Below are 26,581 nucleotides of genomic sequence, written 5' to 3' on the forward strand. Positions count from 1 at the left end.
GTGCCTAGCACATTAAGATAATAGACAAAGCAGGTCATAACTAGTGATGACTAGCTAGCTGAAAGGGTAAGTATCTCAGCATGCCAATGACCCATTCATGACACATGAGTTGAGAAGCTCCTGATTCTATTTCTTCATGCAACATGGCAAACAAGAAATGCTAAAGGACATTCCTCCTTCAAAACAAGTAGATCCTGTACCAAATACACAAAGAAAGAAACTACCAAGGGTGACTATCAACAGAAACAATAATAAGATTTAGACCTCAGGGATCTAAGATATCATGATAATCAAATACACAATATAAATGAATAAAGTATGAGATATTTAAAGAAATAAAAGATGAGGCTGGGCACGGTGGCTCACGCCTGTAATCCCAGCACTTTGGGAGGCCACGGCGGGTGGAACACCTGAGGTCAGGAGTTCAAGACTAGCCTGGCCAACATGGTGAAACCTTGACTTTACTAAAAATACAGAGATTACGCAGGTGTGGTGGCACATGCCTGTAATCCCAGCTATTTGGGGGTCTGAGGCAGAAGAATCACTTGAACCTGGGAGATGGAGGCTGCAGTGAGCCAAGATTGTGCCACTGTACTCCAGCCTGGGCGACAGAACAATACTCCATCAAAAAATAAATAAATAAAAGATGAAATCACAAAAGAGAAAACAACAATAAACTATAAAAATTATTAGGCAGGTTTGCCACGGAACCTAACAAAACTTTTAGAAATGAGAGTGTAGGCCGGGCATGGTGGCTCACGCCTGTAATCCCAACATTTTGGGAGGCTGAGGTGGGCAGATTATGAGGTAAGGAGTTTGAGACCAGCCTGACCAACATGGTGAAACCCTGTCTCTACTGAAAATGCAAAAATTAGCTGGGTGTGGTGGTATGCACCTGTAATCCCAGCTACTTGGGAGGCTGAGGCAGGAGAATCACTTGAACCCGGGAAGTGGAGGTTGCAGTGAGCCGAGATTGCTCCATTGCACCCCAGCCTGGGCGACAGAGTGAGACTCCATCTCAAAAAAAAAAAAAAAAAAGTAATTGAAAGTGTAATTGTTTTGAAAAACAAAAAAAAAAATACCTCAGTGAATATGTTAAAGGACTATTTAAACACAGCTGAAGGTGAACAGAAATATAGAACTGAAGAGATTACCCTGATAAAAAGGTAGGCTGGTAAAGGTCAGAACCTTTCCTCTGAATTTACTAGAAACTCAAAAACTGTGAAATGTCATTTTCTCTCCATTTTCCTATTATAACTACCCCACCTTGTGGGCAGTCTATATAGAAAGGTTTCTTTGATACCTGACTGATGTAAGAACAAGAGGGGTAAATGTGAATTCTTGTGGATAGATAACTCAGGAGTTACTTCTAAATATCACTCCACTGCAAGAATTTAAAACAAAGTTTTAAAAATGCTTTCAATAGTTTTCTTGAAAAGGGAAAATGACAATCCCTAGGCTTCTGGTTTTTGTTTGCTTTTTAGAGTTTCGATTGCTTTTCATTCTGTATTTCTTTTATCAGAAGCTCAGATCACTTTAATAATCTTGTGGCACTGTGTTTCTAATTTGTAGCCAACACATTCTGGAAGATTCTTCCTTCCTTTATTTATTTATTTATTTTATTTTATTTATTTTTTTTTGAGACAGAGTCTTACTCTGCCACCCAGGCTGGAGTGCAGTGGCGCAATCTTGGCTCACTGCAACCTCTGCCTGCTGGGTTCAAGCGATTCTCCTGCCTTAGCCTCCCAAGTAGCTGGGATTACAGGTGTAGGCCACCATACCTGGCTAATTTTTGTATTTTTAGTAGAGACAGGGTTTCACCATGTTGGCCAGGCTGGTCTCAAACTCCTGACCTCAGGTGATCCACCCACCTCAGCCTCCCAAAGTGCTGGGATTACAGGTATGAGCCACTGCACCCGGCGCTTGTTCCTTTAAAATGCACAATTAAGGCCGGGCTACTTGGGAGGTTGAGGCAGAAAAATTGCTTGAACCTGGGAGATGGAAGTTGCAGTGAGCCGAGATCGTGCCACTACACTCCAGCCTGGGCAACACAGTGAGACTCCATCTCAAAAAAAAACAAAAAAAAAGCACAATTAAATCCTTTATTTTCACTAAAAATTTAGTTAGACATTTTGTAACTTTGATATGGTTTGGCTTTGTGTCCCCACCCAAATCTCATCTAGAATTGTAATCCCCATGTGTCAAGGGAGGGACCTGGTGAGAGGTGACTGGATCATGGGGGCAGTTTCCCCCATGCTGTTCTAGTGATAGTGAGTTCTCACGAAATCTGACGGTTTAAAAGTGTTTGGCAGGCCGGGCACTATGGCTCACGCCTGTAATCCCAGCACTTTGAGAGGCCAAGGTGGGTAGATCACCTGAGGTCAGGAGTTCAAGGCCAGCCTGACCAAGATGGTGAAACCCCATCTCTACTAAAAATAAAAAAGAAATTAGCTAGGCATTGTGGTGTATGCCTATAATCCCAGTTACTCGGGAGGCTGAGGCAGGCAATCACTTGAATCTGGGAGTTGCAGTGAGCTGAGATTGTGCCACTGCACTCCAGCCTGGGCAACAGAGCAAGACTCCATCTCATAAATAAATAAATAAAAGCATTTGACAGAGCCCCCCTTGTGTGCATGCTCGCTCGCTCTCTCTCTCTCTCTCTCTCCCCCTCTCCCTCTCTCTCTCTCTCTCTCTCTCTCCCTCTCTCCCCCCTGCCGCCATGTAAAATGTGTCTTGCCTCCCCTTCCCCTTCACCTTTACCATGATTGTCTCTTGAAGCCTCCCCGGCCATGCAGAACCGTAAGTCAATTAAACCTCTTTTCTTTTTTTTTTTTTTTTTTTGAGACGGAGTCTTGCTCTGCCGCCCAGGCTGGAGTGCAGTGGCCGGCTCTCAGCTCACTGCAAGCTCCGCCTCCCGGGTTCACGCCATTCTCCTGTCTCAGCCTCCCGAGTAGCTGGGACTACAGGCGCCCGCCTCGTCGCCCGGCTAGTTTTTTGTATTTTTTAGTAGAGACGGGGTTTCACCGTATTAGCCAGGATGGTCTCGATCTCCTGACCTCGTGATCCGCCCGTCTCGGCCTCCCAAAGTGCTGGGATTACAGGCTTGAGCCACCGCGCCCGGCCTTAAACCTCTTTTCTTTATAAATTACCCAGTCTCAGGTAGTTCTTTATAGTAGCATGAAAACAAACTAATACAAACTCTCATGATTTTTATAATCTCACAGTCCAGTAAACCTTCAAATCGTTTCTCCCTACAAGTTATTTTCCCCTTCCACTGAAATTTAATCAAGAGTTCATTTATCAGATCCATATGCTCAGTGATGGTGGTGGTGGTTGTATTACTAAAAACACTAAATTAGTCACCCATTGTTCTAGTGTGATATTGAGATATATCCCATAAATGCATCAACATGCCCACCTCAACTAAGTCATTTGACAGATGAAACAAGCTCAAGTGCAAAATGGGAAGCAGAACTTTGAATCAGACTGATGACGTGTGCCACCAAATAGCCATATAGCTTTAGCAAATTACCTAACCTCTCTGGGCCTCAGTTTCCTCATCCATTAACCAAAGACAATAATAATTTTCTTAAAAAGATACTTTGAGGATCACAGTTAATATATTTAGAGCTAGCAGCTTAATATGTTAAATGAAGCTTTTTTTTTTTTTTTTTTTTTTTTTTTTTTTTTGAGACGGAGTCTCTCTGTCACCCAGGCTGGAGTCAGTGGTGCAATCTCGGCTCACTGCAACCTCCACCTCCCAGGTTCAAGTGATTCTCCTGCCTCAGCCTCCTGAGTCACTGAGATTACAGGCGCATACCACCATGCCCGGCTAATTTTTGTATTTTTAGTAGATATGGGGTTTTGCCATGTTTGTCAGGCTGGTCTCGAACTCCTGGCCTCATGATCCATCCTCCTCGGCTTCCCAAAGTGCAGGGATTACAGGCGTGAGCCACCATGCCTGGCCTAAATGAAATTTTTTAATTATTATTTTCAGATCTAGATTTAGCAGAGAGAGAGAAAGGAAAAAAAACTACCCTGAATCCAGCACAGAGAAAAAAGGAAATGGAAAATATAGAGAGCGTAAGCTATAGTGGACAAAAAAAAAAAGATCTAACATGCTAATTAGAGTCCTAGAAAAATAGAATAAAGAGAATCAAAGAGATCCGAGTATTTAAGGAAATAATGGGTCAGCATATTCAAGAACTAAAGAAAATCATGAATTGACAATATAGAAAGCAATATATATCAAGCTAGATTTTAAAAGTATATCTAGAGACATTATAGAGAAATTGGAGAATACTTAAGACAAAGAGATCTTAAAAGCAGAGCTAAGACAGAGCAGCCATTGCAGAGCACTCTTTTTAGAAGCAAGAGGGCACCGTTACACTGGCAGTAAACCTCTCAGTAGCAACAGTAGAAGCCAGAAGACAATAAAACATCTGCCGAAAGAAAATGTCAATCTAAAATCATGCTCTCCGCACAGCTAAAGTTCAAAAATGAGGGCAAAATGAAGGTGCTGTCATTCAAACAAATGGAGAGAATTTATGGAACAGCAGGACAACACCCAGGGAGCTCCTAAATGGTGGACTTTAGAAAGAAGGAAAGCAATCCCAACAGGCAGGAGGATGAAAGCAGGAATCATGAGCAAATGAATTGGTAAACATGTAGATAACTAAAATCTAAATAGAGTCTGTAAGCATAAATGTTGATGTCTAAATTCTGAGGATTGGTGTGTTGCAGTGGCTCGTGCCTGTGGTCCTAGCTACTTGGGAGGTTGAGGCAGGAAGATCGCTAGAGCCCAAGAGTTCAAGGTTGCAGTAAGCTATGAGTGCGCCACTGCACTCCAGCCTGAGGGACAGATGGAGAACCCGTCTCTAAAAATAATAAAAATTAAAATTTACAGTAAATAAATTATAGTGATTAACAAAAGGACAGCTAAAATACTGGATAACAATAGCATGTAGTTTGGGAGGAGATGAACAGAGTTAATGTTTATATATCCTCATATTTTTCAGTGTAGAGAATGATTAAGAGAAAATGAGTGTATAATATCTAAAACAGTACAAGATCAAACAAGTAGTAAAACTCAATTTTTTAAAAAGCAAGGAAAAAATGGTTAGAAAAAGCAAGTCAAATAAGCCTAAATCAGAGGATAGGAATAAGTCTAAATAAATCAGTAATGACTCTCTATAAATAGACCAAACCATCAGTTCAAAGACAGATTATAAAATTGAATTTTTAAATGTAAAAAACTAGAAACTATATGAGGCATATTTTTTAAATGACACCAAAAAGTTTAAAAGAAAGAGAAAATATGCTACACAGAAGTTAACCAGAAGAAAGCTGGGATCAGAAAAATAGTTAACTGTCAAAAAAGTAATATTGGGGATGGAGAAGGCTACTTTGTAATAATAAAAGATTCAGTTCAATAGTAGGTAATTCTAAATATGCATCTAATAAAGAGTATAAATAAAATTGATATAATCATAGGGAGAAGTTGACTAATCCACCTTTATATAGTGGGAGATTCCAACACATTGTTCTCAATTTTTTTTTTTTTTTTTGACACAGAATCTCTGTGACCCAGGCTGGAGTGCAGCAGTGCGAGCTCAGCTTACGGCAACCTCTGCCTGCTGGATTCAAGCAATTCTCCTGCCTCAGCCTCCCCAGTAGCTGCAGGCACCCGCCACCATGCCTGGCTAATTTTTTTCTATTTTTAGTAGAGACAGGGTTTCACCATGCTGGCCAGGCTGGTCTCCTGACCTTGTGATCTGCCCACCTTGGCCTCCCAAAGTGCTAGGATTACAGGTGTGAGCCACAGCGCCCAGCCTGTTCTCAATTATTGATAGGTCAAGCAGACAAAAAAAAAAAAAATTCAGAGCCAAGTGAGGTGGTGCACGTCTGTAGTCCCAGCTATTTGGGAGGCTAAGGCAGAGGATTGCTTTAGTCCAGGGGTTCGAGGCTGCAGTGTGCTATGATAACTCCTGTGAATAGTCACTGAACTGCAGCCTGAGCAACATACTGAGACCCTGTCTCCGAAAAAAGAAAAAACAATTAGAAAATGGAGGATTTAGGCCAGGCACGGTGGCTCAAGCCTGTAATCCCAGCACCTTGGGAGGCCAAGGGGTGGATCATGAGATCAGAGATTGAGACCATCCTAGCGAACACGGTGAAACCCCATCTCTACTAGAAATACAAAAAATTAGCTGGGCATGGTGGCACATGCCTGTAATCCCAGCTACTCGGGAGGCTGAGGCAGGAGAATCGCTTGAACCCAGGAGGCAGAGGTTGCAGTGAACTGAGATCGCACCACTGCACTCCAGCCTGGGTGACAGAACAAGACTCCATCTCAAAAAAAAAAAAAAAAAAAAAAAGAAAATGGAGAACTTAAACACCACAAGATAACAAGTATGGTTTATTAGACAAACATAGCACACATTTGCAAAAATTGATCATGTATTGGCTTACAAATTAAGTCTCAATAGATTATACAGAATCAGAGCCTTACAAGCCACTGTTCTGGCCACATTGAACTTGAGGTAAAAAAATAAAAGAACTTTAAAAAAAAAAACTATAGTAAATTAGAGTAACATTAGCTAGGGTAACTCCTACATCTCACTACTTTAAACCTATAGGCTTTTTTGGTTTACTTAATAGTTCCATGTGGTTATCCTGGTCAGTGAGGGTTTTACCCCCATGAAGTGATTTAGAGACCCAAGCTCGTTTCAGAGTGAGACTCCTCCTTCCTCTTAGAGTCTCAGTGTCCTCTTTACTTAACTATTCAGGCTTTCTAATAGTTTTATTCTTAGTTTTATTTTATTTTATTTTATTTTTTGAGACGGAGTCTCGCTCTGTTGCCCAGACTGGAGTGCAGTGGCCGGATCTCAGCTCACTGCAAGCTCCACCTCCCGGGTTTACGCCATTCTCCTGCCTCAGCCTCCCGAGTAGCTGGGACTACAGGCGCCCGCCAGGTCGTCCGGCTAGTTTTTTGTATTTTTAGTAGAGACGGGGTTTCACCATGTTAGCCAGGATGGTCTCGATCTCCTGACCTCGTGATCCGCCCGTCTCGGCCTCCCAAAGTGCTGGGATTACAGGCTTGAGCCACCGCGCCCGGCCTATTCTTAGTTTTAATAAATTTTTGAAATTTTTTCTATTTCATCTGCATTTTCAAATGTATTGACATAAAGTTATTCATAATATTCAAAATATTCTCAATTTTTTAAAAAATTCAGCTAAATCTATATTCTTTTTGACCCCAATAGTATTTATGTATGCTGTTTCTCATTGTCTTGATCTATCTTGCCAGAGATTATTAGTCTTTTCAAAGAGTTATCTTTTGGCTTTGTTATGCCTTTCTGGTGTGTGTGTGTGTGTGTGTGTGTGTGTGTAGACATATATAAACAAAATAAAAGAAATTTTTTTCGGCCGGGCGCGGTGGCTCAAGCCTGTAATCCCAGCACTTTGGGAGGCCGAGACGGGCGGATCACGAGGTCAGGAGTTCGAGACCATCCTGGCTAACACGGTGAAACACTGTCTCTACTAAAAAATACAAAAAACTAGCCAGGCGAGGTGGCTGGTGCCTGTAGTCCCAGCTACTCGGGAGGCTGAGGCAGGAGAATGGCGTAAACCCGGGAGGTGGAGCTTGCAGTGAGCTGAGATCCGGCCACTGCACTCCAGTCTGGGCAACAGAGCGAGACTCCGTCTCAAAAAAAAAAAAAAAAAAAAAAAAAAAAAAAAAAAAAAAAAGAAATTTTTTCTTTTTAAATGTTACTTTTATCTTTGTTATCACTTTTCTGCCTCTAATACAAATCTAATTAAGTGTTCTAGCTAAATGAAGGAAAACAAGCTAAAGCCAGTTTCCTGTCCCAACCAAATTGATCTGTGCCTAAATATTAGTTACATTTAGAAAATTATGCTCTATAGTTGTTACATTATTTTGTATTTTCTGAAACATTTTCTGTTAGTCTCTTTACTAGTCTAGGACTTTCTGTTACAAGGGCAACTCTTAACTCTCACTAGCTTAAGCAAAAAAGGGAACATATTGGCTTGTATGGTTAAGAAGTCAGGTGTGGCTGAGAGCAGGTATTCAGTGATGTCATTAGGAATCTCAGCCACATTTTCTTCTAGATCTGCTTCATCCTCCCGTAGCCTTTCCCAGTGTAGTGGCACAATGGCCACCAGCCAGGCCAGCCAGCCTTGTGTCTTGTAAGCCTAGCACCTCAGAGAAAAAGAACCCAACCCAAGGGCTCCAACACAAGTTCCAGGATTGACTGTTTCAGCCTGTGCCCACCCCCACAACTGGTCACTATGTGTATGTGGAGTAGGGGGATCATTATTCAATGCCAGTCAACCTGCATGGGCTAAGAATGAGGGAGAGGTGGTTCCCTAACAAAACGGGTACATGAGTGTATCAAAGAGAGAGATGAAGAGAATGAAGGGAGGGTAGGGGATGGATAAATGAAGACAGTCATGTTAGTAGAAAAGGGAGATTCTGGGCTGGTGAGAACACCTGATGTCCCCTGGTTCTTAGTAAATGTTGAATTGGCTCAACAAAAGAGCAAAGGAAAAGCTAATGGGAGTGGAAGTATTAAAAGGTCATTGAAAGGAAAACTGGGCAGAGAGATCATCACAGTGATAACTTTCTTCCTACCTGGAGTTGTTCCATCATCTGCTTGGTAGTACCATAGGAGCACGAAACACATTTCCGTGCTCTACCTTCTGTTTCAACCAACTGAAATTTCAGCTTTAAAGAGATATCCTTTTCATTGTGATATGTATCTTCAGGATTCCTAGAAACGTCTGTAGCCACTAGTCACATGTAGCTATTTAAAGTTAAGTATAAATTAATTCAAATTAAATAAATTTAAGGACTCAACTTCTCAGTTATGCTAGCTACATTTCAAGTGCTCATTAGGCACATGTGGCTACCATATTGGACAGCTCAGATATGGAACATTTGTATCATCACAGAAAGTTCTATTGGACAGTACTGACTTAGAGCAGTAAGCTGTTACCAGCAATTTGTTGTTATTAGGTGTCTGTCTAGTGACCATTACTCAGAATTGGATGAGTAAGTTGACTATGACAGAAGAAATGAGAGAAGCTGCCTGGGACCATCTGTTGGCCCTGTTTTCACTTCTTTAAAGGATTTCAGCTCCCTTAGGACTTTGCAGTGGATCTCCAGATGGGATAGTCTCTGCCATCACAGAGCTGGAATTCCTGATGATCCCTTTGAAACAAGCCCAGAGAGACATCCAGGGACTGTAGCCCAGGAGCCACCTGAGAGCAGTGGTGCTTGGGAGAAGGGGAGCTTGAGAGGCTCTTGGTGTCAGAGCCCTTGAGGAATATATTGTTTAAGGCAGTCAATACTTGTTGTCAGGTGTCATAAATTTCTACCCCTTGTCATGTACTTGATCATCTTTTAATGTTACATAAGTCAGATAAAAACTGATTTTTTTCCTTTTTCTTTTTATTCTGCAGACCTATCCCTCTTTGCTCTGCTGTTACGATAAATAGCCAACTTGATAAAGTTGAAGGAAGGAAATTTTTTGTTTCCTGTAATGTTCAGAGTGTTGATGAGAAGACCCTATACTCAGAGGCAACAAGTAAGAAGCTGGTCTTATTTCTTTCTTGGGGTTTAGTTGGGTTGGGTTGGTAGTTTTGGTTGGTTGGTGGGTTGATTTGGGTTTTGTGGGGGTCAGGGGGGTGTTTTGGTTTGGTTTGGTTTTTTGCCCGGGTATTGTAACCCACACATGCCAAAAAATTCTTAATTCCCTGTCATGCAAAGAACAAGTTAAAGATATTCTTATACATTGCTAGTAAAGGGCGAGTTGCCAACATCTATCAAAATTACAGCCCAATGCAGAAGCTCATGCCTGTAGTCCCAGCACTTTGGTAGGGTGAGGTGGAAGGATCGCTTGAGCCCAGGAGTTCGAGACCAGCCTTGGCAACACGGCAAGACCCCATCTCTACAAAACACACAAAAAATTAGCTGGGCGTGGTGGTGTGCGCCTGTAGTCCCAGCTACTTGGGAGACTGAGGTAGGAGGATCCCTTGAGCCCAGGAGACAGAGGTTGCAGTGAGCTGAGATCGCACCTCTCTGCACTGCAGCGTGGGTGACAGAGCCAGACCTTGTCTCAAAAAAAAAAAAAATTTACAAAGTGATGTGTCCTTTAACCCACCTCCAGGACTTTATCTCACAGGTATAATAACTGCAAAATTATAATGTGTTACATTGCTATCAGGTTCCAGTGATTGTGTCACTCATGCAACATTATTTGCAATAGCAAAAAAAACAAAAATGGCAAAACATGGCAAACATAGCTATCCATCAATAGGAGACTGGTTAAAGAACTACAGCTCACCTGTAAACTATATTGTATGTATGTGCCATTAAAAAATGGTGAAATACTGTGATGCCATAAATAAGAAATATATGTCTATACTTATGTGTGTGTAGACTGTCTCAGGAAAATCATACACATGACCTGTTACTTCCCAGGAGTACTGAGGTTCATCCGTGTTGTTGACTGTGTTCACTTGTTTGTACCACTGTGTAAATACTCCATGTGTGACTATCCCACGATGAATGTCTCTCTTCCGATGACAGGCCTCTGACTGTTACAAACAGGGCTGCTATAAACATTCTTGTTCATGTCTCCTGGTGGTGTGCATGGGCAAGAGCTTGGCATATACTTAGGAATAGGATTTCTAGGTGGTAGAGTATTGTGAGTGTTCAGCTTTACAGAGGAAGGCAAAATTGTTTTCTAAGCCTGTACCAAATTAAACTCCCACCAGCAATATATGAGATTCTTTAGATTCCCATCTTCTCTAGCAATTAGTGAAGTCAGACTTCATTATTTTTGCCAGTCAAATGATTATAAAATGACTTCTCGGTGTGATCTTGATTTGCATTTCTCTGATTACCTGTGTGGTTGAGTGTCTCTTCATATATTTATTGACTATATTTTTTCCCATTCTGTGAAATTTTTGTTTGTTTAGCTTTTTTTCATTTCTCATTTTCTTACTGATTTATAGACATTCTTTGTATATTTTATATTAGAACAATTTTTTTGTTGGATATATAAGTCACACATACCTCCTTATGGTGTGTAAGTTGTCTTTTATTTGCTTTAAGGTATCTTCTTTATGAACAGAAGTTTTTAATGTCAATTTAGTTGCATTTATTACATTTTTCCCTTTATGGCTAATGCTTTTTGTATCTTGTTTAAGAAATTTATTTTTCCTCTTAAGTATGAAGCATTTGCAGGAATGACGGATAAAAGGAGCAGGTGGAAAATAATAACTTAAATCCACAGTCAATTTAAGAACTCCATTCCAGGCTGTGGTTTATACTTCCTGTCTCACTAAACCTTTCAATATCATAAAGGTGCCAAATGGCTTTCTTGTAATTTTAGTTCTTTTCATTTCCCTGACTATCTCTAATGGAAGTAGTAATGAACCATGAAATGGCCAAGTGGTGAGGACCTGGTTACCCAGGGAGAGGTAATACAGTATTGTGATAGTCAAAAGTTGATTCTTAATTTGGCTGCAAAATGAGAGTGGACAGATAGACTGAAGGGACAAATATGAATCTAATCCTTCTTTTGTATATGTCTTTCCATTTAGAGTAGTCCATCAGATTGAAGTCAGTTGACAAATAATCATCTGCTGTTATTTTGTTTGTTTAGGCATATTTATAAAGCTGAATCCTGCTAAAAGTCTGACATAAAGAGCTGCTGTTGAACTCCATCCCATTCTCTCCCCTCCAGAAGAAGCAGTTGTCCCCCGAATACTCTGCTTCCTCACTGCTGAATCCTCATAGGGAGAAGCCTGCCAACAGTGACCTTCCAAAACAGCCAAAAAGGTGTTAGCATTCAGAATATATAAGGAATTCTTTTTTTTTTTTTTTTTTTTTTTTTTTTGAGACAGAGTCTGCTCTGTCGCCCAGGCTGGAGTGCAGTGGCCGGATCTCAGCTCACTGAAAGCTCCGCCTCCTGGGTTCACGCCATTCTCCTGCCTCAGCCTCCCGAGTAGCTGGGACTACAGGCGCCCGCCACCTCGCCCGGCTAGTTTTTTATATTTTTTAGTAGAGACGGGGTTTCACCGTGTTAGCCAGGATGGTCTCGATCTCCTGACCTTGTGATCCGCCCGTCTCGGCCTCCCAAAGTGCTGGGATTACAGGCTTGAGCCACCGCGCCCGGCCCAGGAATTCTTACAACTCAACAAAGAACCCAGTTTAAAAATGGGCAAAGAACTTGAATGGACATTTCTCCAAAGAAGATATGGAAATGGCTAACAAGTATATGAAAAGATCCTCAACATCACTAATCATTAGAAAAATGCAAATCAAAACCACAATGATCACACCTACTAAAATGCCTATAATTTTTTTATTTTATTATTATAATTATTTTGAGGTGGAGTTTCGCTCTTGTTGCCTAGGTTGGAATGCAGTGGCGCGACCTGGGCTCACTGCAACCTCTGCCTCCCAGGTTCAAGTGATTCTCCTGCCTCAGCCTCCTGAGTAACTGAGATTTACAGGCACCCGCCACCACACCTGGCTAATTTTTTGGTGTATCTTTAGTAGAGATGGGGTTTCACCATGTTGGCCAGGCTAATCTATAATTTTTTATTTTTAAAGATAGTGTCAAGGAGGATGTAAAAAAAAATAGAAACTTCATACATTGCTGGGTGAATACAAAATAGTGCAGCTGCTACAGAAAAGTTTGGCAGTTCCCCAAAAGGTTACCATATGACCCAGCAATTCCACTGCTAGGTGTAAATACAAGAGAAATGAAACATACATCCACACAGAAGCTTGTACACTAGTATTTATAACAGCATTATTTGTAATAGCCAAAATGTGGAAACAACCCAAAAGGCCATTAATGAATGAATGGATAAACAAATTGTGGTACACACACACACATATAATAGACTATTATTCAGCCATACAAAGGAATGAAATACTGAAACATGCTGCAGCTTGGATAAACCTCAAAAGCATCACATTAAGTGAAAGAAAACAATACTATGTTTAGAATAGGCAACTCCATAGAGACAGAAAGTGGATTAGTGATTAATATGGTTTGGCTGTGTTCCCACCCAAAATCTCATCTTGAATTGTAATCCAAATTGTAATCCCCATGTGTTGGGGGCAGGACCTTGTGGGAGGTGATTAGATCATGGGGGTGGTTCCTGCATGCTGTTATAGTGGTAGTGAGTGCATTCTCATGAGATCTGATGGTTTTATAAAGGGCTTTTCCCCACTTTGCTCAGCACTTCTCCCTCCTGCTGCTGTGTCAGGAAGGATGTGTTTTCTTTCCTTTTTGCCATGATTGTAAGTCTCCTGTGTCCTCCCCAGCCATGGAGAACTGTGAGTCAATTAAACCTCTTTCCTTTAGAAATTTACCCAGTCTCGGGCAGTTCATGGCAGTGTGAGAATGGACTAATACAGTGCTTGCTAGGGGAATGAGGGTGGTGGGCATGGAGGAGAGAACAGGAAGTGATTTAAGTGATTATTTACAGTACCGTCTTTCTAGGGTGATAAAGAAGTTTTAAAACTAGAGAAAGGTGGTAGTTGCACAACATTGTGAATGTACTAAATGCCAATGAGTTGTACATTTTTAAATGATTAGGCTGAGGGTGGTGACTCATGCCTGTAATCTTAGCACTTTGGGAGGCCAAGGCGGGAGGATCCCTTGAAACCAGGAGTTCAAGACCAGCCCGGTCAACATGGCAAGACCCCATTTCTACAAAAGAAAAATTTTGAAAATTAGCCAGGCATGGTGATGGGTGCCTGTAGTTCCAGCTACTTGGGAGGCTGAAGTGGAAGGATTGCTTGAGCCCAGGAGTTCATGGTTGCAGTGAGCTATGAACATGCCATTGCACTCCAACCTGGGCAACAGAGCAAGACCCTGTCTCAAAAATAATAATAATCAGAGATTGGAACCCTCATACATTGCTGGTTGGAATGCAAAATGATGCAACCATTCTGGCAGTTCCTTCAAAAGCTAAACAGAATTACCCAACAATTCTAATGGTAGGCTTATACCCAAAGGAACTGAAAAGAGGGATTTAAACAAATCGTTGTACTTCAGTGTTTGTTGCAGAATTATTCATAATAGCCAAAAGGTAGAAACAACCCACATGTCTATCTACAGATGAGCAGATAAACATAATGTGATATATACATACAGTAGAATATGATTCAGCCATAAAGAGGAATGAAGTTCTGATACATGCTACAATATGGATTAACCTTGAACACATTATGCTAGTGAAATAAAATTTTAAAAGGACAAATATTATATGATTCTATTTACATGAAATATCTAGAATAAGCAAAATTGTAGACAGAAAATATATTAGAGGTTACCAGGGGCAGGGGAGTGGCAGGAATGGGGAGTTATTGTTTAATAGGTACAGAGTTGGGATGATTACGTTTTGGAAATAGTGGTAATGGTTGTACAATATTGTGAATGTAATTCCTGCCACTGAATTGTATACTTAAAAGTGGTTAAAATGGCGAATTTTATGTTACATATATTTTACCACAACTTCAGAAGGTTATTGTAATTTACCAAAAACCCTTGAATTGCACACTTTAAATGTGTAAATTGTGTATTATATGAATTTTATCAAAACAAAGCTATTTAAAAAAACAAAAAAGATAATACTAAAACTGCAAGTACAGGCCGAGCACAGTGGCTCACACCTGTAATCCCACCACTCCAAGAGGCTGAAGCAGGTGGATCACTTGAGGCCAGGAGTTTGAGACCAGCCTGGCCAACATGGTGAAACCCTGTCTCTACTAAAAATACAAAAATTAGCTGGGCATGGTGATGGGCACCTGTAGTCCCAGCTCCTCGGGAGGCTGAGGCAGGAGAATCACTTGAACCCAGGAGATGGAGGTTACGGTGAGCCGAGATTGCGCCACTGCACCCTAGCCTGGGTGACAGAGTGAGACCTATCTCAAAAAAAAAAAAAAGCAAGTACAACCAAACAATAAGAAGATGGCAGAGTTGACACTTGTACTACCAGGAGCCCTTTGCCAGTCACATTACAAAATTAAAACAGCAACTGACATGCTCAATTTCACTGATCTCGCTTTAAATACTACTGTAAGATCTTTCTAGTAGAAAAATGTGAAAATATTATTTGTATTGATACTAAATAAAACTTTTAATTGTTAAAATTAAGTGGTCTGGAAACTATCAATCTCGCGTGTGTGATATTTTGTTTTAAATGTTTTGTAGATATTGTTTATTGCTTAAATTAAAATTGCCCAACCAAGGGACCTTGAAAATATATATTTTTTTCCCATTTCTGCCTTCTCAGGTCCTTCCTAAACATTCCCTTCACCAGCAGAACTTTTTCAAACTCATCCCACTTACCTTTAACTCTTTAAAATCTTACAGTACTGTGACCTGAATCTTACTTAATTCTCTAATTTTTTAACAAGCTAGTAAGCCAAAAAGCTCCTCCGGATGGATGGATGGATGGATGGATGGATGGATGGATGGATGGATGGATGCATTTGAGACAGGGTCACACTGTTGCCCAGGCTGGAGTGCCGTGGCACAGTCACAGCTCACTGTAGCCTCAACCACTCGGGCTCAAGTGATCCTCCTACCTCAGCCCCCTGAGTAGGTGGGACTACAGGCAGGTAGCTTGAGCTCAGAATTTTGAGACTAGCCTGGGCAACATAGCAGAGGCTCCATAGGAGGAGAAAAGATGGCGAAGAGAAGCAATTCACAGTTTTTGGAATGTGTCTTGAAGCACCTACGTGGAGTGAGGGAGTTGCAGCAGGAGGGAGGAGAGCAGAAAGAGGCAGGAGCAGGGGACAAGAATTGGAAGGGGAAGGGGTTTGTAGAGTCAGGGCCATGAAGTGGCCCACCTCCAACATGGGCCCCGTTCAGCCCCTTTGGGTGGCAGAGTCTGAACTAGGAGAAGCGCCCATGTGTGACCACAACCAAAGAACTGTGTCTGTCTGTTAAGCATCGTAGCAGTGGGAACCCAGGCCCACCTGCTGGGAGCACCCAGAGGTGAGCCTCACTCTTGGGAGAGGAACTTCTTCACCCGATCCTGAGAAAGCAGTGGTGGCTGTCATGGAAGCAAGGGTGTGCTTGGGTAGCTATCACCATGGAATAAAGACAGGCTCAGTGGAGGATGTGCCTCAGTCACCTCAGGGAGCCATTGGAGACATGTCAGAGGTGACAGCAGCACCAGCATCCACCCTGGGCCCCTCAGCAACCTCCCACCCTGTTTTCCATGTGAAGAGCTGGGGCTGCCCCCTTGGCCCTAGTGGCTCCTGGCTTCTTGGGCTGCCTACAGGAGGCCAGGAGGAGCAACCCTGAAGCAGGGTAAGAAATGACACGCTGCCTACCTGCACAGGTTGGAGGTGGCTTTGCAGCTCATATACTAAACTTGGGGCACCTTCTGTTAGACCAGTATTCACACCCCAAATAGTGTATGCACAATTATGAATGACTTTAATGAAAATGAAGGTCCCTGCTGGCTGCCCTGGGAACATGTGCCCAACCTTGAACTGTGGCAGTTCACTCGCCTCCTGCCAGCCCTCCCCAGTCCTCACACTTGTGCTTCCAGAGCATAGCAGTCTGGCCAAGTGCAGACGGGGAGGGACAAAAACAGGAATGTCAACTTCCAGGGGCAGCTGACCTTAACCTTTTCATGAGCATATGTGCAATAGATTTAATGCAAGACTTTTACCCTACTTGGGAGCAGCAGTGTTAAAGAAGACATACAGAGGCTGTTTATGAAGAGGCAGTATCCATCTGCAAGTGAAAAAAAAAAAGATGAATTGGCCCATAACGCTTCTCTTGAGTTGTTCAAACCTACTGCAATACAAGTAATTAATTGTGAAAAAGTGATAGCTATTACTTAGTTACAATTTGCTAGGCATTATGTAAGCACATTATTTGTGTCACCTTCTTTACTCCTTAGATACTATTGATAGCCTCAATTTACATGTGAGCAAACTTTGTGAGGCTTAAGTAAATTCCCAAAATCACACAGCTACTCTATTAAGTAGGTACTCTTATTCCCATTTTACAGACGCAGAAGTTGAGGCAAACCTGGGATTTGTATCTGGGTCCTCCTGGCTTCAGATCCCAAACTTCCAGCATCAGGATTCACTACCCCTCCGTGATGACCAACACAGAAGTGCGTAAAGGTGTGATGGTGTAAGTGACGGATCCTGGAGAAGGCAGAGGTGGAAAAGACATTTCCTTTGTCACTGCACTTAAGGCCAGAGTTTCCAATTTGCAATTTTGAAAACATTATATTTTATAAAAAATAATACCCTGATCAAGAAATTGATAAAGTTTCAGGCCAGGCATGGTGGCTTACGCCTATAATCCCGACATTTCAGGAGGCCAAGGTGGGAGGACTGCTTGAGCCCAGGAGTTCAAGACCATCTTGAACAACACAGCAAGATCTCATCTCTACAAATAATTTTTAAAATTAGCTGAGCATGGTGGCATGCACCTGTGGTCCCAGCTACTGAGGAGACTGAGGCGGGAGAATCAATTAAGTCCAGGAGGTCAAAGCTGCAGTGAGTCATGATCACACCATTGCACTCTAACCTTGGTGATAGAGTGAGACCCTGTTTCTAGGAGAAAAAAAAGAAATTGATAAAGTTTTGATAATAAGGAAAATTTTGATAGTGGTATATCATTAGTGTCAATGTTAGGATCAGAATAAAACTCCTCTAGAATAATAAAGTAATGAGTAAATAAAAGTGTTAAGGACTGGAGTGGATGTTACAGAGTAGTCGCTAATTATACATTAGCCTAATGTACATAAGCCGAGGCAGGAATAGAAATGAAATAAATGTTCTAATTTAGGAGACAACACTTGGGCTGTTGATTGCCTCTGAAATACATTATTGTTCTTCAGAAAAAAAAAATCTCAACAGGTGTAGATAAAGGTGACAAAAGGAAAACGTACTGGAAACAAGATTCAGGAATAATATCTACTTCACCCAAATCTAAAATATAGGAAAAATGTTTTCATAAAGTCACCCAAGCGCTCAGTTCATTTATAAAACACCCCCGCAAACTTTAGCAATTTTCTAAAGAACTCTAGGGTTGAAACACTGAACTGTAGCACTTGAAAATGAGCCTTAGCCAGAAGCACCACCTTCACCCCTCCCCTCTCTTATTTTGTCTCTGTTTCATCCCTTCTCTCCCAAAACACAATCTTCACAATAGGGACATGCCTCCTCCATCACCCCTACCCTATCCATCTCAGGGTCAGAAATGTCTAGGCTATTGCTAAGATACAATCATGGACACCAGTTGTTTTCTTGTCTGTCATCTTCTATCCCTTCCTCCCAGTCTTCTGAAAACAGAACCATGCTGACTTGGCAGAAAGCCCTTAGAGTCAAGCTGGGTGAGAGGACTGCCAGTAAAACCTGGCCACTTGACAAGCTTTGATCATCATAGCTCCCCACCACCTTGACCACAGACATTAGTCCAAGGAGGAGGCACATAACCTAACATTAGAGTCTTTCCTAGGATTTCATATGTGGATGATAGGTGAAGGAGAAAACAGGTTGAGATGGATTTTGGAAATGCCATCCATGAGGCTTGATGTGTGGATGGACAAGTCATGTAACCTCAATGAACTTGAGTTTTCTTCTCTTTACAATGAGGGACTTGAACCAAAGGCTCTTGGAGGCACCTCCAGATTCAGTCTGAGGGTTCTGTGGGGCTTCACCTATGATTAGGTCAGTTCGTCTGGTCCAGTCATGCCCTTTCAGGGACGAGATACCCGGCAAAATTATGCATCCAGGGAAAATTTCTCTTTCATAAGCTCAGATACAAGGTTGTCCCCTTTGCCATCATTTTGCCCTTCTCCTTATCAAAATCTACTTTTAGGTTCCCATTTAAACTAAGAAGTAAAATTCAGTAACTAATTTTATGTTATTGTATGATATAATAAACTAATGTAACGTACTCTTACATTATGACCCTTCACAGGAATATTTATATTTTATTTTATTTATTTATTGTAACAGAGATGGGGGGGCTCACTAGGTTGCCCAGGCTGATCCTTGAACTCCAGGGCTCAAGCAATTCTCCTGCCTCAGCCTCCCGAAGTGCTGGGATTACAGGCATGAGCCACCCAGCCCAGCCAGAATACCTACATTTTGAAAGAGAAGCAAAACTTTATGATGAACGATGCATGACGCAATAACTATCAACATCACAATTTCTTAAACTCATTCCAAGGTTCCCCCACATAGAAACATACACAGTCTTCCTTCCCTTCACAGCCTTTGGAAGGTCTGTGTGTGCTTGTACGTGGTAGGTATTATAGAGTCAATGTGGGAGTGAGCATATTTATGTGAATGTGTGTATGTGCATGTATGTGCATTTGTGTTTATGTGTGTAAGTTTATGTATGTGTGTGAGTGTGCATGTATTTGTGTGTATGCGAGTGTGTGCGCACACCTGTGTATATATTGTATAGACGTGTGTGAGTATGCATGCATGCATGCGTGTATGTGTGTGAGCGTGTATATCCACATCTGTGGATGTGTGAGTGTATCTATGTGAGTGTAGGTGACTGCATGTGCCTGTGCATGTACTAAAAGAGCCAGTTAACTCTGGAGCTGCAGTTGCTGAAGGTGGGGCGGAGAGGAAAGCTCACAGTGCCAAGGAGTCAGGCCAGCTCAGGCTAAGAGAGGGTGCTGGGGAGAGCGCAAGGCTTTCTCTCTCACCCTGGCACCAATAAACTCTACACTGAAGCGGTTATAGCTGATGGAGCCACCAAGGCACAGTGGCCATGCCTTGTGCCCAGTCCCCAGCTGTGGGCAGTAGAAATGCCCCTCCAAGGAGGCCACAACTCCAGAGTTTCCCTGCGCTGCTGAAGGCCAGGAGCCACAGCCACAGGAAGGAAAGGACTTCCCAATGAATTATTTCTGTGTCTTCATAGACAACCCAAGACAGCCTCAGAGCTACACACTTGGCAGACAGCCCAGCTTCCAGGAGGGAAAGCCATGGTCAGACTGGTTTAGTATGACCCAATCTTTTCAGGGCACTCAAAGAATGGAGTGTCATTGTTTTCCCTCATCCTCCAAAAGCCCAAAGATAGAGCCCTACCAGCCCCCCGGGGAAAAAGAACCTGTTTTTCAGTTGCTAATTATTCCTGCCTGGGCTCAAATGGGAAGAATTCTGAGAAGGGGCCCTCTGCAGCGCTGACTGAACAGAGTCCTGAGGACTGGCTGGGGAGAGGGGAAGTAGAGAACCGTGGCTACGGGGGATCTGGAAGGGAAAGGTACCCAAAGAGGGAAAGGGCTCCTTGTCTGGGGAACACAGAGGTGGGGTGGCTGGGGGAGAACCTTGGGAGGCTCCCCTGCAGGGACAGTGCTCAAGAGCCCCTCAGGAGCCTCCTGGGGCCTGAGGAGGACTTGCCTGCACCCCACCCTCGTCCTGGCTGCTGCTGTGACTATCAGCAAGGACAATGCCCTACTGGGGCCACGAGACTTGCTCCATAGCCATCTGTTAGCCTGTGTTGAACACACTTCACCCCTGGGATGTCCCTGACCTTGAGGGAGGGGGCTGGTTCCTGGGCATCCTCAGCAGCTGGTGAAGTCCACATCACCTGTATTTGGAAGCCTTAGGCGCTTGGCCCCTGAGCTGGCTCAAGCACCTGAACAGCCCTGCTTCAGAGTTCTCAGAGGAGAAAGGGGCTCAGGATGTCATGGGTGCCAGTCATTTAATATGCTTCTTAACAGGAAAGTGGCCTTACTTTGTACCCCAAGCTGGTAAAGCAGATATACTAGTGGCACTGTGTGGCTGTCCCACTAGTTTGAAAGTATCCCCTCTCAAGCTATGATATGGATTTGAGGAGAAGATTGCAGTACAGGGCTGGCCAGGGCCTCTGAGCCCCACCTCAGCATGTGCGCATTGCATGCGCGCGCACACACACACACACACACACATGCGCCCCTTCACACACACACACACACGCCCCTTCACACACACACACACACACACACACACACCCCTTCAGGATGTCACCACAGCTTTCTGAGCTTGGAGGTCGTGCCTCACTGCCCCTTAGCATTTCACAAATAGGAACTCAGTTCTAGTTGAGCAGTGGTCAGGGCTCTGACATTTGTGGAATGGCCTCGGGTTTCCCCTCAGTCCCAACACAGCTCCTGTTTCTGTTCCCTGCCGAGCGCCCCCGCATCAGCCCTTTGATCACACTGGCAGCTGCCCACACAGCCAACTCCTGCCTACCAGCTGTGTGGCTCCCCTAGGAAAAAAGTCCCTGTGCCATGGCCCAGTAGGCCCTTCAAGTCCAACCTCCCAGGGTTCCTCTGGGCAGAGCGCTCAGTAATCATTTATTTTAGCTCCCATCCTGTGTCCCATGTTTTGTCAAGACAGTCTTTTCCCTGGTCGTGGTGAGTCTTCACCAGCCCTGGACGGTCTGAGGGTGGGTTTGTGCCTTTCCCAAAGCTGCCTATTGGCACCTTTCTCCTGTAGCAAAGACCAAAAACCTTAGAAACCAGGTGAAGCACAAACTATGAGGTACCATAGAGCCAGCTGATTCATTAGTTTCAACATGCAGCAATTACTTTCCTTTTCAAAGAGTCCTCTGTGGGTGTCCAGGTGTAAAATGAATCTCAAGAAGGTCCCTCCCCGAGGGAACCAGGAAAAAAATGGCTAATCTGGGAAGAGTCACAGACTAGATCTGGGTTGGGCAGACAGGCAGCAGACTCCTGGAGGGCCTGGGAATGAGCTGAGAACTAGGGGGCAGGACCGGCAGCCCACAGGATAGGATCCAGTCAGAGGCATTTGGTTTGGCTTCAGGCAGTATTTTTATAAATTACGATTGCAACATCTAAAAGTTAGAAGTTTTCACATAAAAGTCTAGATTTGCGCCAGCTTTTCTTGAAAAAGGAGAGACGCTGGCAGCTGGGCCTATATCATGGTAACTCCCACATGGAGTGAGGCCAGGGTTGCCCCCAAGTCCCCTTGGGTCTGCCCACCACCCCTATTATGCACAGCTGCTCTTACCCAGCTTGCCTCTGACCCTTAGTTCTGCAGGTCAAGGAACCCAGCTTTCCTGAGGGCAGGGCAGCCTTGGCGGGAGTTTGACAAGGAGCCCTCCAGAAGTTGCCTGTGGTAAACCTGCAGGGGCTGAATCTTCAGGTGGGATCTGACGTCTAGAGAAGGTCCTTCCTCATCCAGAATGGCCAGAGGGGAATCCGCCCGGACGGCACCACTCCAAAGTGCTGGGAGTCCCACGATCCCATGGGGAGCCAGCCAGTCCACATCAGGGGAGCTCAGCACATGTCCAAGGTGATCTGAGAAGGGCTCCCAGGGCCACCCAAGACAAAGAGGGCTTTGGGAGACTTCTGGGAATGTTAATCATCTTCATGTTTCCTCTTAGTGGTTAACAGTAAATGTCTTTGAACAAAACATGTCCTGTGAATTTGTTCAGAGGGCAACAAAGAGGACAAGGTGGGGAGACTGAGTACTCCATAGTCAGCCTTACAAGGGAAGGAAACTCCAACTCCAAAAGATAGAGAAGTGAGAGTGACTTTAGATATCTGGAACCAAGAGCTCATCTGCTGAACCTACCAAGGCCTTGGTCACTCCTGCTCTTTCACGGTGAGCCAAAGAGATTGCTCACGCAGTGGTATTGCTGGAGCCGGGTCCTACTGGTTTACAAAAGCTGATTGGGCTCACCTCCTCCCAACTGCACAGTGACTTCATATTGAGAGCTAGAAATCAGCCACCATGGGAATATTTACACTGCAGAAATGGGCAAATGCTACAAATCAGAGCTCCCCCAACCTCACCTCCAGCCCCACGGCAGACTGTTACATGTTTGCCTGCACACCACTGCTGGCTGTGCTGTGGACCACCGGCAGATCAGGCCCGAGACGTGCTTCTGGGCACAGATCATACCCCAGGAAGAGAAGCTTTCAAACTCAACGTGCACCCACATGTCCCAAACTGGAAATGAACCAGGCCAGCAGTAAGCTAAACCAAGACGCAGCAGGAGTTCTCAGTTGTGCTTAGCCGGCACTGGCGTCCTCTTTTTTTCCTGATTGTTTCTCCAGAGACTCCAGGCCTGAGGAGGGGCTTTCTTGTCTCTGAGGTGAATTTTCTTTATTTTCTCTGAGCTACATTCATACAGAAGGAGAAAAGTTGGGGCTAAAGTTCATGTTGTCACAAAACCCATTCAAAGTATTAGCTGAGCACCTTTCCACCTCCCTGGAGAGTTGACCACTTGACCCACATCCAGGAAGGGCTCTACATTGCAGAAAGCATCCACAAGATGTGTGGAATGCTGGGAGGAGCTGGAAAGGTGGAAAGGAGCACTTTCTCAATAATCCTAATTTTCTCTTCCTGGATGGCCTTGGAAACCTTCATTCTCCTCCAGCCAGCCTAATTCGGGGCCACATGCATGGTTGTACCATCAGTTATGGATGTTCTTCTCAAATACCCTAATTCTTTCCTTCTGTCATGCCCTTGATCCAGCTAGAGCTGCTCAGCAGCATCACAGACAGTGCCAAAGCCTCCTGGTGGGGAAGTGAAAGTTGACCTCCACCAGTTGTCAGCTCCTTCCCTTCTCCTGTTTTCCCCTGGACCACATCATCCAGCTGAACCTTGGTAATTATCCACTCAAGAAAATAAAGTGATACAGGAAACAAATGTAACTGTAGTGTGTGGCAAGGCTGAGAGCAAAAGTTACATAATCATAATTCTGTAAATATTTGAAAGTCTATTTAACCAAAAATCGTCAAACAACCAACATAGGAGGCAACAAGATATCCAGACCCCACTGGGATCACCATGGGAAAATCGCTGGGTGACAACCCAGCTCACATGGCACTCAGCCAATGAAACAGCAATTTCCTTTCCCAGGTTCACCTACCGACTTTTTTTTTTCTTTTAATTGAGACAGGGTCTCACTCTGTCACCTAGGCTGCAGTGCAGTGGCACAATCTGGGCTCACTATTGCCTCAAACTCCTGGGCTAAAGTGATCCTCCTGCCTCAGCCTCCTGTGTAGCTGGAACCACAGGCACACACCACCATGCCCAGCTAATTTTTTTCTTTTTTGTAGAGTTGGGGTCTCATTATGTTGTCCAGGCTGGTCTCGAACTCCTGGGCTCAAGCGATCCTCCCACCTCAGCCTCCCAAAGTGCTAGACTTACAGGCATGAGCCACTGCACCTAGCCACCTACTGACTCTTTATTTTTTTTGAGACAGAGTTTCACTCTTGTTGCCCATGCTGGAGTGCAATGGCGTGATCTCGACTCACCGCAACCTCTGCCTCCTGGCTTCAAACGATTCTCCTGCCTCAGCCTCCCAAGTAGCTAGGATTACAGGCATGCGCCACCACGACCAACTAATTTTATATTTTTAGTAGAGACAAGGTTTCTCCATGTTGGTCAGGCTGGTCTCGATCTCCCAACCTCGGGTGATCCACCCGCCTTGGTCTCCCAAAGTGCTGGGATTACAGGCGTGAGCCACCGCACCTGGCCCTACTGACTCTTCTTAGGAGGACAGCTCTTTCCTCCTGGGGCCACCTTGCTGGATCCAGCTCCCAGCTGTCAGGGTCACCTGGGGATCCCCTCTGGCTCCCCACTCGCCTTTCCTCTGACTTCTCTCCAGTTCACCTACCCTTCTTAGGATTTTTCTTTTCCATACTGTCTTCTCAAGTCCATCCTTCCAGATCAAGGATGGACCCAGGGAATGAAGGAATGCCAAGTGCCAGGGGAGGTCTGGGCAAGCCACAGGCACAGGGTGCCAGCTACAGCTGTTGCGGTAAACTGAGGATCAGAGAGACAGATATGGAAAAACAGGAGGATGTTTATTTTAAGGTAGGCACTGGCTCAGTGAATTCACATCCAAAAAGCTGAGCATTGAACAAAGACTGAGCAGGATTTGTATAAGCAGGCTTACAGAAGCAAAACAGAGGCAGTTAATCATATAATGACAGGTCATATAATCTATAGCATAACTGATGACTTGGCATAACTTGTGTCTTTGCATAGCTGGTGGCCTTGTAGCTGTGTGGAAAGAAAAAAACAAGAACTGGCTAAATACAAACAGACATTTGTCCATTTTTTTCCCCTTCATCCTTGCTCCAGACAGGGGATGTCTGGAGCCTATCCCTTTGGTTTCGACTTCTCGAACAGCGTTATCTTATAACTGTCTTTGAAGTGAGCTTGCTAGGCAGAGGAAAACTTGTTCTTCCTTTCTTTTTAACTTTTGCCTTGTCACATTCTGGGCCTTGGCTTTTACTTCTCAGACTAGGTCACTATGACCTTCTTATAGGCTTGTCTGTTACTTTTCTTGGAGTGATGAATGTAGTACTTATTATTATCATTATTATTAAAGTTCTGCCTCACAGCAACGGCTGTGGCCCAGGGCTGAAAATGAGTGCTGCCAGATCTTCCCACTTATCTGGGGATGGCAACCAATTCAATTGCTTAGACCCGGAGCCTGAATCAATAAAAAAGAAAACTGGTTCCAGCTGGGCGCGGTGCCTCATGCCTGTAATCCCAGCACTTTGGGAGGCTGAGGCAGGTAGATCAGCCAAGGTCAGGAGTTTGAGACCAACCTGGCCAACATGATGAAACCCCCGTCTCTACTAAAAATACAAAAATTAGCCGGGCGTAGTAGCAAGCGCCTGTAATGCCAGCTGCTTGGGAGGCTGAGGCAGGAGAATTGCTTAAACCCGGGAGGCAGAGGTTGCAGTGAGCTGAGATGGTGCCACTGCACTCCTGGGCAACAAGAGTGAGACTCTGTCTAAAAAAAAAAAAAAAAAAACTGGTTCCCCCCAGTCCTTGAGGATGTTTAATTCAAACCTTTGCACGAGGTGAGGAGAAATATTTATATTCCAGTCTTTTTCTAGGACAACAAAATACAGAGGGTGAACCAAATCTTTTAAATTTCCGCATTAAATCAGTTTCATCTTTTGGAATCTGCCAAAATTTCATAATCATCACAACTATTATCATCATCATCATCATTGTTATGATTCCACCTTTGCACAGGTCTGATTTTTTTTTTTTTTTTTTGAGACAGGGTCTCACTTGGCCTTCCAAAATGCTGAGATTACAGCCATGAGCCACCGCATGAGGCCTGATCTTTAGAGCATGCTTTTATTTTAGTCAATGTAAAACTGGGATTTTTTTTTTTTTTTTTTTTTTTTTTTTTTTGAGGCAGAGTCTTGCTCTGTCGCCCAGGCTGGAGTGCAGTGGCACGATCTCGGCTCACTGCAAGCTCCGCCTCCCGGGTTCACGCCATTCTCCTGCCTCAGCCTCCCAAGTTGCTGGGACTACAGGAGCCCGCCACCACGCCCGGCTAATTTTTTGTATTTTTAGTAGAGACAAGGTTTCACCGTGTTAGCCAGGATGGTCTCGATCTGCTGACCTCGTGATCTGCCCGCCTCGGCCTCCCAAATTGCTGGGATTACAGGCATGAGCCACTGCGCCCAGCTGCTAAAACTGCGACTTTTAATTGAAAATTGGCAGTTTAAATTCAATAGAAGACACAATGCCACCAAATAAAGCCCACCG

The 26,581-nt window shown here is 43.9% G+C and overlaps 1 protein-coding gene across 8 annotated transcripts in view; it reads left to right on the forward strand.

Moving 5' to 3' along the window:
* Positions 1–22,380, forward strand: part of THEM4 (thioesterase superfamily member 4) — a 55,907-nt gene extending 33,527 nt beyond the window's left edge. For 5 of the 8 annotated variants that reach the window (XM_010387130.2, XM_030935908.1, XM_030935909.1 and 2 more), the window contains 3 exons: positions 9,484–9,608; positions 17,083–17,210; positions 22,080–22,380. In XM_010387130.2, coding sequence (XP_010385432.2) covers positions 9,484–9,608; positions 17,083–17,198 — 241 coding nt within the window. In that variant the 3' untranslated portion in view covers positions 17,199–17,210; positions 22,080–22,380. Of the gene's footprint in view, positions 1–9,483; positions 9,609–11,693; positions 11,919–17,082; positions 17,211–22,079 lie in introns of those variants that run through there. The other 3 variants (XM_030935907.1, XM_010387131.2, XM_010387132.2) reach the window with 3 other exon arrangements.
* Positions 22,381–26,581: the final 4,201 nt, after the last annotated feature.

The sequence above is a fragment of the Rhinopithecus roxellana genome, chromosome 8, assembly GCF_007565055.1.
Source record: "Rhinopithecus roxellana isolate Shanxi Qingling chromosome 8, ASM756505v1, whole genome shotgun sequence".
In the NCBI taxonomy this organism is placed as follows: Eukaryota; Metazoa; Chordata; class Mammalia; order Primates; family Cercopithecidae; genus Rhinopithecus; species Rhinopithecus roxellana.